At 40.3% G+C, this 13058-nt stretch overlaps 1 protein-coding gene across 6 annotated transcripts in view; it reads right to left on the bottom strand.

Annotated features, from left to right (window-relative positions):
- Positions 1 to 847: 847 nt before the first annotated feature.
- Positions 848 to 13058, bottom strand: part of g6fl (g6f-like) — a 56596-nt gene continuing 44385 nt past the window's right edge. For 3 of the 6 annotated variants that reach the window (XM_077210073.1, XM_077210065.1, XM_077210026.1), the window contains 7 exons: positions 10349 to 10603; positions 2167 to 2205; positions 1927 to 2049; positions 1702 to 1775; positions 1464 to 1493; positions 1100 to 1144; positions 848 to 934 (listed from right to left, as the gene is read on the bottom strand). In XM_077210073.1, coding sequence (XP_077066188.1) covers positions 911 to 934; positions 1100 to 1144; positions 1464 to 1493; positions 1702 to 1775; positions 1927 to 2049; positions 2167 to 2205; positions 10349 to 10603 — 590 coding nt within the window. In that variant the 3' untranslated portion in view covers positions 848 to 910. The remainder of the gene's footprint in view (positions 935 to 1099; positions 1145 to 1463; positions 1494 to 1701; positions 1776 to 1926; positions 2050 to 2166; positions 2206 to 10348; positions 10604 to 13058) is intronic. The other 3 variants (XM_077210047.1, XM_077210056.1, XM_077210037.1) reach the window with 3 other exon arrangements.

The following is a 13058-nucleotide window of genomic DNA, read 5'->3' as shown; positions in this document are numbered from 1 at the left end:
TTCTCATGCAGTGTCATCTGAAGGTCACACACATTCAACACAGGTTTCCTGCCTTGCCCTACACAGACTGAGATTTCTCTCAATCTTGTTACAATATTATGTATGGTAGATGGTGAAAGACCTCCATTCTCTGCAGTCTTGCATTGAGAAATGGGATTTTTGAATTGTTTGACAATCCTCATGAAATTTGGCACAAAGTCATGACTCATGACCCATCTTTGCTTTGCTCCTTTTACACTCAATCATGATAGCCTCACCTATTAAAAATTCACTACTTATTGTGGACTGTTTCAAAAGAGTTTAACTGGGATATTCTATAAGCTTTTCACTTTTATTTTGCTTCTGTCCCAACTTTTTTGGAGTGTGTAGCAGCCATCAAAACCAAATTTTTTTGTATTTGCAAAACATTGGAAATCTTTTCTTTGTAATTTGTCAGTTAAATAATGTTGAAAGATAATTAACAAATCAGATTCTTGATTTTGTTGCATTTTACAACAACTTTTCTTGATTTGGGGTTGTATAAAGGAATTTTCCGGCTTTATTATTCACAGGTGTTTTCCACACATTTTGAATTATGCATTGTATTGTGTTTGGTTTTAGGGTAAAAGAAATGTAAACTTAATAGAAAATGTCCTGGCAGAAAATTACCTATACCGTTTCCATTTTTCTACAGATTTTTTTCTTACAGTGCACTATTATTGACATTACAATAAAGTTGCTATAAAAAAGGTAACAAAAAGAAAACGTTGCTTTGAATTAAGTTTTCTATGAAAGAAAGTCATTTTTTATAGCAATAACAAAAACAGTTTGCTGTCATAAGTTAATACAAAAGTCACACATATACATCTCACACATTTATGTATGTACAATTTTATTTCAGATAGTTGTTTTATCTCAACATCCATTGTACTCAGTCACAGCACTGGTTGTATCTGAAATGAGAAACACACACACACACACACACACACACACACACACACACACACACACACACGCAAGCAAAACATTAGCAGGATGATTAATGCACAGAGAGCAATGAACAATGACACGCATGAACTGTATCCCCCATATGACCCGGAGACAATCATGTCTCACCTATATCTAATTCTTTATATACATCCATTTCTCCCGTTGGCTTAAGATCCTAGAGAGAGAGAGAGAGAGAGAGAGAGAGAGAGGGACAAGGATGAGAAGGGCGGAGATATCTCAGATTTATAGTTTGGCAGAGGTTCGATTCGGTTCATCTGCTAATATTACTAATGCAGGCGTGACAGAACTGGAATGGAACACACCCACACACACACACACACACACACACACACACACACACACACACACACACACACACACACACACACACAGACAGACACTGTCAAACAGATTGTTAAATGTTGGGACCTGTTTTTTTGGAACACACACACTATTACTCATTGCTCTGCCTGAGAAGGACTATAATAACTCACCATGTAGACTGCGCCTTGGGGAGGTGTCTGCTGGGAGAAGTGAGGGAGAAAGAGGAAGGAAGAAATAGATTTAATAATAGAGCACAGATAGATATACATTGAGAGAGAAAGACAAGGAGAGAGAGAGGGGGAATGAAAGAAAGAAGGGGTGGAAAAAATAGATTTAATAATACAGCAGGGGGAGAAGGAGAAACAGCAAGGTAGACGGAGAGAAGGAGGAGCTGCGCACTTCAATCACCTGTCTTAGATCGTCAGGATTCTCATAGATGTTCTCCACCTCTCCGGAGTGGTGAGACAGCGATTGCTCGACACCTACAGGAATGAACACAGACACACAGGGGTTTCACGTCACATCACACCAAATCCATTGTGGTTTGCTCTGTCCATCATCCTCTGCCAGGGTGAACTGACAGCCTTCAGATCTTTGATGGACTCGGGGGGAAAAGACAATGTGGGGCCTTACTTCGGTGGGTGACGCAATAGCCCTGTTTCCATAGCAACACCCCAACAGCTACGGCAATCGTGGGTATCAGAAATAGGAGAAATGAGAACGATGAAACATAAGAGGATGCTGAGACATCTTCTGCTGGGGGGAGTGTGAAAAAGACAGAAAAAGAGAAGCTAAGTTGGGTTACCCATCAGTGTGCAGAAGTGTGTGTGTGTGTGTGTGTGTGTGTGTGTGTGTTTGTGTGGCAACACTCACCTGCAGGTGGCAGTGCAGAGCCTGGAGAAACTGTTGGATCTGCTTAACAACAGTGTCAATTACCCCTTTTCCACCAAAGCATTTTGAGAGCCGGTTCGGAGCCGGTGCCTACTCGCGAACCGGTTCTTTGTGTTTCGACAGCCAAAGAACCGGTTCTCGGCCAGGAAAACTGGTTCCAAAGCGGCACCAACTCTTTGCTGGACTAGAACCAGAGAACCGTTCTTTTACCACCGTGTCAGGCTTACGGCGGGGCTGGAGGCGGGTTTAGATGTGTCCTAAACATATTTTATGACCGCAAAGGCAGGAGAAACATTTGCAGAAACACGATGTAGTCCACCATTGTAATTATTATGCTTGAAGTTGGCGCAAGCGTTTCTAGCTTTTTTTAAATTTTATTTTTTTATTGAAAACATTATGTAAGCAAAGAAGAAAACAGTCAAAATATAGAACAAATAAACGGAAAGAAAAAAGACACAAGACAGAGGTACATAACTAATCAGAAATGATTACATATCAAAGGAAAAGATTAAAAGACTTACATATTTCAATTGTTTTTAAAGCCTTCATGGTACACAAGTTAGAAATAATCCCAAAATAATGTACTTGCTAGCGTTTCTGTATGGCGACGTACACAGTGACGTAACGACGTCGTTCGCTGGGCGCTCTAGTCAGTGGGAAAACAAACCGGTTCTGAGAAGGTTCGCAAGTTGAACCAACTCCGAACTAACTTTGAACCAGCACCAGTTCCGAACCAGTTCTTTTTTGGTGGAAAAGGGGTATATGTGAGTAGACAGGAATGGTTAGAAATTATTTAATTACCTTAAAAAATAAATGATTCTAAATAAATAAATAAATTGATTGATTATGTTAGATATGAAGGAGCCACAGTGGGACAGTGCATGATGTAACTTTAGAGGCAAACACAGAGCGAAAGGACGGAAGTAACGATACTTACTATCCCCGAGTTCGTGTCTTGAAAAGATTCAGAGATATGGAGGATGAGGAAGAGAAATGAACAAAATAAGGTTTTGGCTTAATGTTTTTGCATATGGCGAGGTGGCATAATTTATGCAAACAGCGAACAAACAGATGCCGTTCTTATCTATCACTGACAGTCTGAGTCTCTCTGTTATTTACATGTTACATTTGATGACACTGCTGTGGTTAAAATACTCTCTAATCACGACTTAAACTATTGGAAATATAAAATAACTTTAAAAAAAGAAAAAATAATGTATTAAATATTTGTGAATCTTTAGTTTAAAAGAAAATCTGAACCTTGTTTAAACGAACAGCTTAAAGTGATAGTTCACCCAAAAATGAAAATTGGCCCATGATTTACTCCCCCTCAAGCCATCCTAGGTGTATATGACATTCTTCTTTCAGACAAATACAATCAGAGTTCAATTAAAAATGTCCTGGCTCTTCCAAGCTTTATAATAGGAGTGAAAGGGTTTTTGTTTTTGGAGGTCCATCAAAGCGCATCCATCCCTGATTAAAGTGCTCGACGCAGATCTGGCGGGTTAATAAAGGCCTTCTGAAGAGGAGCGATGCGTTCGTGTAAGAAAAATATTCACATTTAAAACTTTATCGACTAAAATAACTAGCTTCCATCAGCTGGCCGAAGGTTGTGGGTTCGAGTCTTAATACCAGAAGAAATCAATACTCACTGCTCCGAATGTGTGGTTAACTTGATTAAATGCGGAGGACAAATTCCAAGTATTGGTTCGGTGCTCCAATAAATTAGTGCAGGTATGACGTCACTTTGTAGGCCAAAACATGGAAGTGAATTTGCATTTTAGCACATTTTAGTTCCATCGTCCCGAAGTCAACGGATGTTTTTGATTGGGGTTTTGGTTAAATGGCTGAAATAAGGCCTGTGGTGAACACAAGCTCAAGACACTTTCACGTTTTATTCTATGACATAAAATAGATCAGTATTACCCCACTCGTGATTTTTTTGAAGCTGTTAGGTGTCTTTAAAAAGGCAATTTTTAACAAGTGGCTAAACCGGACTATGAGGCTGTCGAAGAGATTAAACGTCATCACGCCGAAGAGGTAAACTCAGTCTGCTTTTACAGCCTCATTATGCTTATAATTGTGCTCTTATGAACTATTCTAATTCAAACATTCTGGGAAAATGTTTTTAGATAAAATCTGAAAGAGTTGTTGGAGTTAGCTTTGAAATCGTGGGACCGTGATGTAGGCTACGTTTGTAGCCTACCTTTAACTTTTTACTTCTGGCAACTGCATTTAGGCTCTATAATTCATAAAAGTTGTGTTCATCTGTCATAATTATCTTGATGGACAAAACGTGTAAGTATCACAAACTTTTGTTGATCACAGATATTGTTTTTAGCGATAATCCAAAAGCCTATGGGAAAATCCTATTGGGTTTTTCTCCGGTTGGGCTACAAAGTGGCATTATACTTGCACCACTCTATTGGTCAACGCCACAAATGTGAAGGAACCAGTCATGGAGGACTGTATAAAAATATGCCATTCTGTGTGACCAGGGGCCGGAGTGGGGCCACTTTTCAGCCCGGGAGTTTCAGGCCCAAGACCGGCACACTTTTTCCATGAGGAAATTGGATAAATGAAGCAACTGTTCATCTCTTACTATTGTGTAGTTTTTATTAATACAATGATTCAAAAATAATGTAAAGGTTAAATAATAATTCACTAAAGCTGAGAAGTTAACAAAAAATATCATGGTTATTATCATTTTTCTGCATGGGTATCAAATTGTGGTAATTTACTCCTTTACTACACCCACTTCTGAACAAACAATACATTTTGGTTTAAAATGTACCGTCATATACTGCTCTTTCTTAAAATTACAGAGGGATTTATGGATATCTACTTTTATTATCCTGTAAATCAGAATATACTGTCAATAGCCTTAAAAAATGATTTTCACCATGTTTTTTGGAATAAAATGTTATATAAATCAGGCTACGAATAATATATTTACAAATCTCTCAGTAAATCTCTTCATAATATAACTAAGTACAAGACTGGAAAGTGTGGTGTATATAGGTGCTACTGAAGTGGAGATTTCAGACTTGGAGTATGAGAGAAAGGTCATTTTGAGAAAATGGGCTTTAAAGATTTAGCATCAGCCAATGAGATTGCGCATTCAGAGTTCAATCCCCCCTTTTACTTTCACGATTGTTTGCTGATAAAAACGAAATGACCATATTTGGATCCGACAGCATTGTACAGGAGAGAGAGAGCTTTCTAACGCAAACAGACATAGTGTTTTAAGATAAATACCTAAATGTGTATTTCGGACTTTTTTTCACCGCAAGTCTGATAGAAGACAAATAGGGTACCCCAAAATCTCAAAATTGACCAGTAAAAAAATGATGTTTTTGCCTGCCGTGTCTCGCCTTAATTATATTTAATATTTTGCTTGTGAATAGTTTGACATGCTAATCATTACTAGGCCTATCTCTCTTTACCTGTTGCCACTTGTATTTGTCCTCTTGAAAATAAATTTGTAAGCTTGGCACATTTGGCTGCGACCTCCTCCAATGCCTTTCTTTTTTTCAACCTGGCTTTTTCAGCCCCTCCTGGCCTCTTCCTCCCATCCATCCTCCCTGACCCGTACAGTTACGGTAGGGCCGGCCCAGCTATCGGTAGCCTATACTACCTGAGAAAACGTTTTGAAAAAGACGGGCTATGGACCCAACCAACTCTATTTGGAAGAGGAGGGGAGAACTCCCTTACATGGTACAACCCATGCAGAGGCTGCGCGCTGTGGTGATAAGCCCAATTTATACTTCTGCGTCGAACTTACGCCGTAGCTACGCCGTAGGCTGTGCGTATCGCGCGTACCCTCCGGCGTACCCTGACGTGCACCTCTCCAAAAATGTAACAACGCGTCTATTCTACGCGGACGCAAGCGCTGTGATTGGTCTGCTCAAACCGCTTCCTCGGGTGTCACATGCTCCCTCTGCGTGCGTCAACGCGGACAACGACGCAGAAGTATAAATTAAAACCAAAGCGTAGGCTACGGCGTAGAGGCTCCGGCGTAGGTCCGACGCAGAAGTATAAATCAGCCTTTAGAATGCGTTCGTGTAGCCTTTAAGAGAAGATAGAGAACGTGACAAATGTAAAAAAAAAAAAAATTCCTCGACCGGCCCAAAAGTGAAGCGGCCCACCGGGAATTCTCCCGATTCTCCCGATTACCCACTCCGGCCCTGTGTGTGACATCGTGACGCGGCTTCAGCTGTCATGTCGTCCACTATGACACACTATACGTGATAAAACGATCTTGCGTCCAGAGCCCTTTGTCGTTTATGAATCACCACAACGGGGGCGGAGTGGCAATCGGGAGAGTCGGGACTTTTCCCGGTGGGCCGGTAGTGTTTTGAGGCCACGAGGGCCGGTCTGATAATAGTTATACATTGCAAGTTCTTAGCAACACCACCCGGCTCCTGGTGTCTCTCTGCTCCACCCGTAAATAAATGCATCGATCCACAAATTTTGTTTGAGCTCTTAAAGGGTCATTCCACCGGTGGAGACATGAATATGTATTGAAAGTGGGTCATATATGTAGTAGAATAGTATCATAAATTTCTAATTTGGGACCTTCTTGGCCGATAAAAGGCAGAAAATGACTTTTTAGTACTTGTGGATTGTAGACAACAATACCCATAGTGCATTGCAATGCTCAGCTCCGCAGACCACTCCCACTACAGTAGCTAGCTTAACTGCAAGATATTTGTGCAATGCACCTGCCACGTTAGCGTGTTAACAAAATGAAAATAAACTTACTTTACAGAAAGACGACCATTTGACCCTGTAGGCTTTGGCTGACGTTGCCAGTTGAATTTAGGTATTCTAAAGTAGGTCTCCAGGACGCCGCTATCCATATGGGGTGCGAAACTCGGGTGAGCAACAACACACACGTCTGTGTCATCCTCCGATTCCGTAGCACCGCTGGAATTCTCGGCAGCAGACAGACTCTTGTTCTGTGTCCATTGGCGCACAGTGAGAGCACAGGCACCACCAATCTGCCGCAGCTCGAGCCATTGCGGGCTCCTCGTCCGCGGCAGGCAGATCGTCTGCATCGGCTGTGGTGGCAGCAGCTTCAGCCGCCTCCGGTTCCTCCATAGCCCTCAGCTGCTCGTCGCTATACTGTGGTTCATAAAGGTAGCCACGAACATCCGTTTCTATCATAACTTCGTCAAAATCCAGATCCTCCATAATGCATCCGCCTGTGTATTCAGTACCTTCGTCCATATTTTCAATAAGTTTCTCCCGGTGAAATCAAACGCACAGGCACTGATCTGATAGGTCTGTTAGCGGATTAGGTCCAACCCTATGGGCGGGTTTGAAAGGGTGGGAACTAGTGCTTGTAGTCTTCACAGAATTCCCCCCCTTTTACACTTCCTCCTACAATGACGTAAAATGACGATTTTTGCGTCATTGTAGGAGGAAGTGAGAAAGATAAATAGAGGATTTCTCTCGTCTCAGGGGAAAATGAAAGAGTGTTGCACGACCATTCAATAGTATGACTGGATTTCTAACAATGGAAATCTTAATGCAAATGGGTGGAGTGACCCTTTAAATGGTCTAGTGGTAGATCTTTTGCCAAGCGTGTCAGAGGTTAAGGGGTTCTTATCCACACTCGTATAGTTTTTTTTTCTCTCATCCTAACTGAATATGTTCATCAGTGGTTACAGTCTATATCAAGCATGTACATGTTTGTGTGCATTTTATTTTGTGATTTCAACCGAACGAATAGAGAGTCTCCGCAACTGCGATAGATTGAAGCGTGAGACTGCGCGAGCCACAAGAGAACAAGTGTATGCTACTGATAGCAGTGGCAACTAGCGCTCAGCTTGAGTTCAAAAACAACACATTTTAGCGCTAGATCTCTTATTTAATAGAGAGCTATATTAATGCTCTGCTGCAGTAGTTAACTGGAGATGTTTTATTTATTTGTATTAGGTACATCCGCACGTGCCTCAATGTTTCAAAAAGTGGTGGGGGACAATATCGATCCTGAGAAAAAGTGGTGGGACATGACTTCACTGGATCTAAACAATATACCAGATGTGACCAGTGGTGGTGACTTTCTTAATCTATTTTAAATAATTTTGCAAGGGTTGGTTGCACGAAATTCCCCGGTAGATTTTTTGGTCCCTCTCCGCCTCAGGGTAGGGTTGCACCAGCCGTTCGTAAGTTCTTTCTTAAATTGGAACGTAAAGTCCACACTAGAGGCTTAGTAACTACTAGCTAGTTTGTAACTAACTCTGTACTATCTTCCGTTGCACCATTTGTTCGTAAGGCAGAACGTAGCTAGTAGGTCGTAAGCTCTCCGTAAAAGTAATGCGTAGTCGCATCATATGACGTTTAGCCTCGATGAACCAGTGCCAGTCTTCAAATACACGAGCAGAAGTGTTGAATTGCCGTGAATTTCAGTTTATCCTTCATTCTAACAACTTTTGCCTCACGCTACTAACGGTAAAAATAAGTTTCCAATAAATACGATACTTGATCATGAATGACATAAGTGTTTTTATATGTAAATAACATTCAGAAACTATATTTGAAATGAAATAAGGATCAATAAATAAATATTGATATAAAAAACATACGATATCAGTACGTTTATGGATTATGACTGATATTTGACATGCACAACATGGGCCGATGCACACAGCGGCGCTGTTTAGGACGGGTTGGTGTTAAAGAGCCGCTAATAAAGTTATCTTTTTACATAATGTTCTCTCTCTTAAAATGTAAGCGAGTGTAAATGTCAGCATTATCATATATGTCTAAAGAATTGAAGTCTGTCAGGTAAAAAGAAGAGCTTATTGATGCAGTTTAGTCTGTCTGATATTTTATTCCAACCGTTAGGCTACTCCTTATTGGAGGCTGCCGTAAATATTTAGTTGGAACGTAGAGTTACGTTTAAACTAAGTTTAATGGTGCAACGTAAAAATATTTAGTAGTTCGTAAGTTGTAACTTAGTTCCCATTTACGTCAAAACTAGGCTAAGTTGTAACTTACAACCGGCCCCTGCACCACAACACTATATATCAAGCGGATTGTGCCAAAATCAGCCTGATATCGTCTGAACCTGGCACAAGTCATTATTTACTGAATATCTTGACATCTGCTCTATCTCTCTTTGGAGAATTCATTACAGTTCATAGTTGCGCTCCGATTGATAGGACCTCACTGTTCACTGCTCTCTATTCCCCGAGCACAGGAAATCTGTTGAAGTTCACTTCATTTGACAAAATATCTTCATTCAGAACAGTGCCATCACACACAGAAGAAACTTGAGAGGAAACTTGTTATAATGAACAGAACACACATCATAGCAGAAGCAGGGATGTCCCATACATGAATAAATAATTCATTGCAAAGATCTGACTCAAAAGAACAATACATTCATGGGTCTGACATTGTTCTTCAGACAAACCTATCATATGACTCAGAAGACTTTTACGGACCACTTTAAGGGGCCGTTCAAAAAGAGCACTTTTTTCGCCGTTCCACTCCCCCGTGCTATGCGATGTCTTCATTTCCACTGCATTGCTTTTCCTTTGTTTTTATATAAACATGCGTTGGATGGACATGTTTGACCATAGCGCTTGTGTCTCGCTTATTTCACAGCATCTCGTGCATGACACCGCATTCTAAATACACAGTTACACTTAAAAACACACCTCTATTTCTGTGTGGATGGCTTGATACTTGCATATTTTGGAAGCCACCGTCTTCATTCATTGTAATTTCAAGATAAATAGCAACAGATAAACAGCATTTTTGAAAATTTCTTGAGTAATTGAGTTAATCAGTCCCTTTTCAATAGCAGAACTGCAGTTCTATTTTCTGCACCCTGCTGCTCTAGAGATTCACGAGCCATGTTTGAAATAATCTATTATGATGGAGTTGGGTTTCATGAAATTGATTGGTCAATACTTAATTGTGCTGCATTATGAAATGTGACCTCTCCGGTGACCTACATGATTCCATTAACTAATGTTCCTGTCATTCATTCATTATGAAAATCCAATGAAACACAGAAGGCCTATCACACGCAACAAAAATAACTCCTTGGAATAAATATTCACCTGCATTCTCTCAATTTTCAAGTCTTTAAAAGTGTTGATACCTTGAAGAATCAAAGTGCCAGAAAGAGAGTGAGAAATCTCACCTGTATTGGCCATTGTGACGGTGTATATATATTGCACTGAGTTTCCATTTTTCAGATACAGAGTGCAGGCATAACGTCCAGCCGTCTCAGGGGTCACAGGAAGTGCTACAGAGGTTGTGATCCGGCCCAAAACAGCAGTTGATTGCAGAAAGCGACTGGGATCCTGAACATATGACAATCTTACAGCTTTGACCTGAGATCGCTCTGAGTACATACAACTCAGATCCAGAGCGGTGCGGGATGGCTTGATGTATCCTGAGGGTGAAGTGAGGGGTTAAAATGATATATATTCATTAAACAGACGGGTGTAGTTGGTCAGCTGCGGTTGACTGTGACTGATGTACAGTGTCTCCTCAAACACAAAGCAGCATCAATCCAAAGCTAATTGAACTCAGTTTTTAACTGTAATCCCAGAACCCACAGAGTTGTCAGCGGCAACGGGCAGGTGTAATTACACATAATGAGATCTGTAATGAGGCCTACTAAAACATTATGTTAGAGAGAGGGATATATATAGAAAGAAGAGACAAAAGTAAAAGAATTGAGTGAGAAAAAGGAGAGCAGGGAGGACATAAGGGGAAGAAGAGATTAAAGTAACAACGGAGGGAGATCGGATTAAAAAAGGGAGCGAAAGATGAAAGTCAAGACAATGACTGATTGACTCGTGGATGCTAAGCTACTGTGATTGATATAACAGCTTGTGCAATTATAAAATTAATTCAAGACCAGTGATGCAAGAACATGCAACATTAAGAATCAGTGAATGAGTGTTTGGAGAAAAGTTTGGAATGACATCAGGGTGAAATAATGATAGGATTTCATTTTTTTAAACTATATTTACAGGGCTGCCAACTTTTGAGTTTAGCTTGGCGTGAGACTACTCCAACGGGGGGGGGGGGGGGGTCTGCACACGCAAGGTCTCTCGCTCGCTTACCTCTGCCGTGCGCGCGGTTTGGAGCACAATATCTTTACTCTAGATTACGGGATATTTAACTAATTTGCGGTATAACTAGTCGATCGCGAGTGGCTCAACAGGTAGATATATAGATAAACTCATCTTTCAGGCATTTTACCTACCGGGTTGACACTTAAGCGTGAGAAATCGGGGGTGTGGCGTGAGAGCGTGAGAATTGGGTCAATTGCGTGTGTCTCACGCTCAATGCGTGAGAGTTGGCAGCCCTGTATTTAAATTAAATATTTATAATTAAAGTCACCATGCAGTGTTTATTATTAATGATTTATTTGTGCATATCATTATTTTTTTTTTATTAATGTGCTCACCTGATCTTTAATAATAATGACAGACTTTCAGGATTATGCTCTAGTCTGGTAAATTTTCTCTGGGTGTTTCTCAAACGGAAGTCTGCATCCTATGAAGGCTGCATATCTCGGCTGCCACGTCATCAAATGTCACTGAAGGCCATCTCATTTTAAAGGCTCCTTGGAAGGCAGCCTTCGTTTTGTGTCCTTCTTTCGGCTTATTTTGAAGAATGCATCGGATATCCTTTCCGGCCTTAAATCACCCACAATCCTTTGCACACATTACAATTAATGAAAATAAACTGACGGGAAATGAGTCGGTACTGAACTTTAAGTTAAGACAAAAAAAAAGGTTTTGGACATGAAGGCATGATATTATTATTTTTTTTTTTTGCTGTAAATTAATCACTTAACACAAAACTGCTAATAATGTAAGCCACTGGGAGACGGCTGTCATTCACTGTATTGCATTAACAGAAAGCCAGTTAATTCAAAGATTTGTATTTTTTCAAAATTAAGTTTTAATAGTATTTTCGTGCCGTGACCGTGGGGGCGGGAACATGTGTGACGCAGCCATGCACACTTACTAGACCGTCTCATAGCGTTTAATGCTGTGGAGGACTCTAGCCTACGAGCCTCAGAAGGACTGGAAGGACTCGGTCTAGGTAGGATGCAGCCTTCCATTTGAAAAGCACCATCTGTGTTTTGTTTTAATTTTTTCCAGTTATGCTTTGCCTGAGTTCTGTTTGCTACTTAGTTACTGATTATTTTCACCTGTTGTTCATTTAGTTACCTCATTACTGTGTATTTAAAGACCCCCTGTGTTGAAAATCTAGTTTTTAATGTTGTTAATATGCCTATGTGGTGTTTTTAATATGCTTTAAGAAAAACCATGTGGAAATTCACAAGTTAACACCATTGCTGAGTATTTTCTACTTAAAACTGCAGTAGCAAAAGACAGCTTCAAAAACACGGTTTGAAATCACCTGTAGCTCATTTGCATATTTATGGTTCCACATATACTACATGAGGCAAGGGTGTAGAGTTAGATTTAAGCAATTTTAAGGCATAAATAAATATTTTTCACAAGAAAAAAACGTTTCAATATGCCATTTATGTGATCAAGGACGAGTTTTAAGGGATTAAATTATTGACTACATGGGATTTTAAGCCCTTAATCCAGTTCATTGTTCTGCATCGTTTCAGTCTGTGTGCGTGTCAATACATTTTCTGTCTCCTGAGATTTTTGATTGTAGACTGTTCTTATTTTGATATCCCTATTCGCCGAGCGCTAACTACTACCACCATTCCGTTAGAATGGCAGTTATACAACCAATTCCCTAAAAAATAAATCAAGTCCCGTCCTTTCGTCGATCAGGAAGTTGTTTCACTTGGATGTACATCACAATAGGGAAGACCAGGAATTTCTGTTTTATGCTGACGTTAATAT

The sequence above is a fragment of the Siphateles boraxobius genome, unplaced genomic scaffold, assembly GCF_051911475.1.
Source record: "Siphateles boraxobius isolate OS27281-9 unplaced genomic scaffold, OSU_SipBor_1 12, whole genome shotgun sequence".
In the NCBI taxonomy this organism is placed as follows: domain Eukaryota; kingdom Metazoa; phylum Chordata; class Actinopteri; order Cypriniformes; family Leuciscidae; genus Siphateles; species Siphateles boraxobius.
This window is presented reverse-complemented; position numbering and strand designations above follow the sequence as displayed.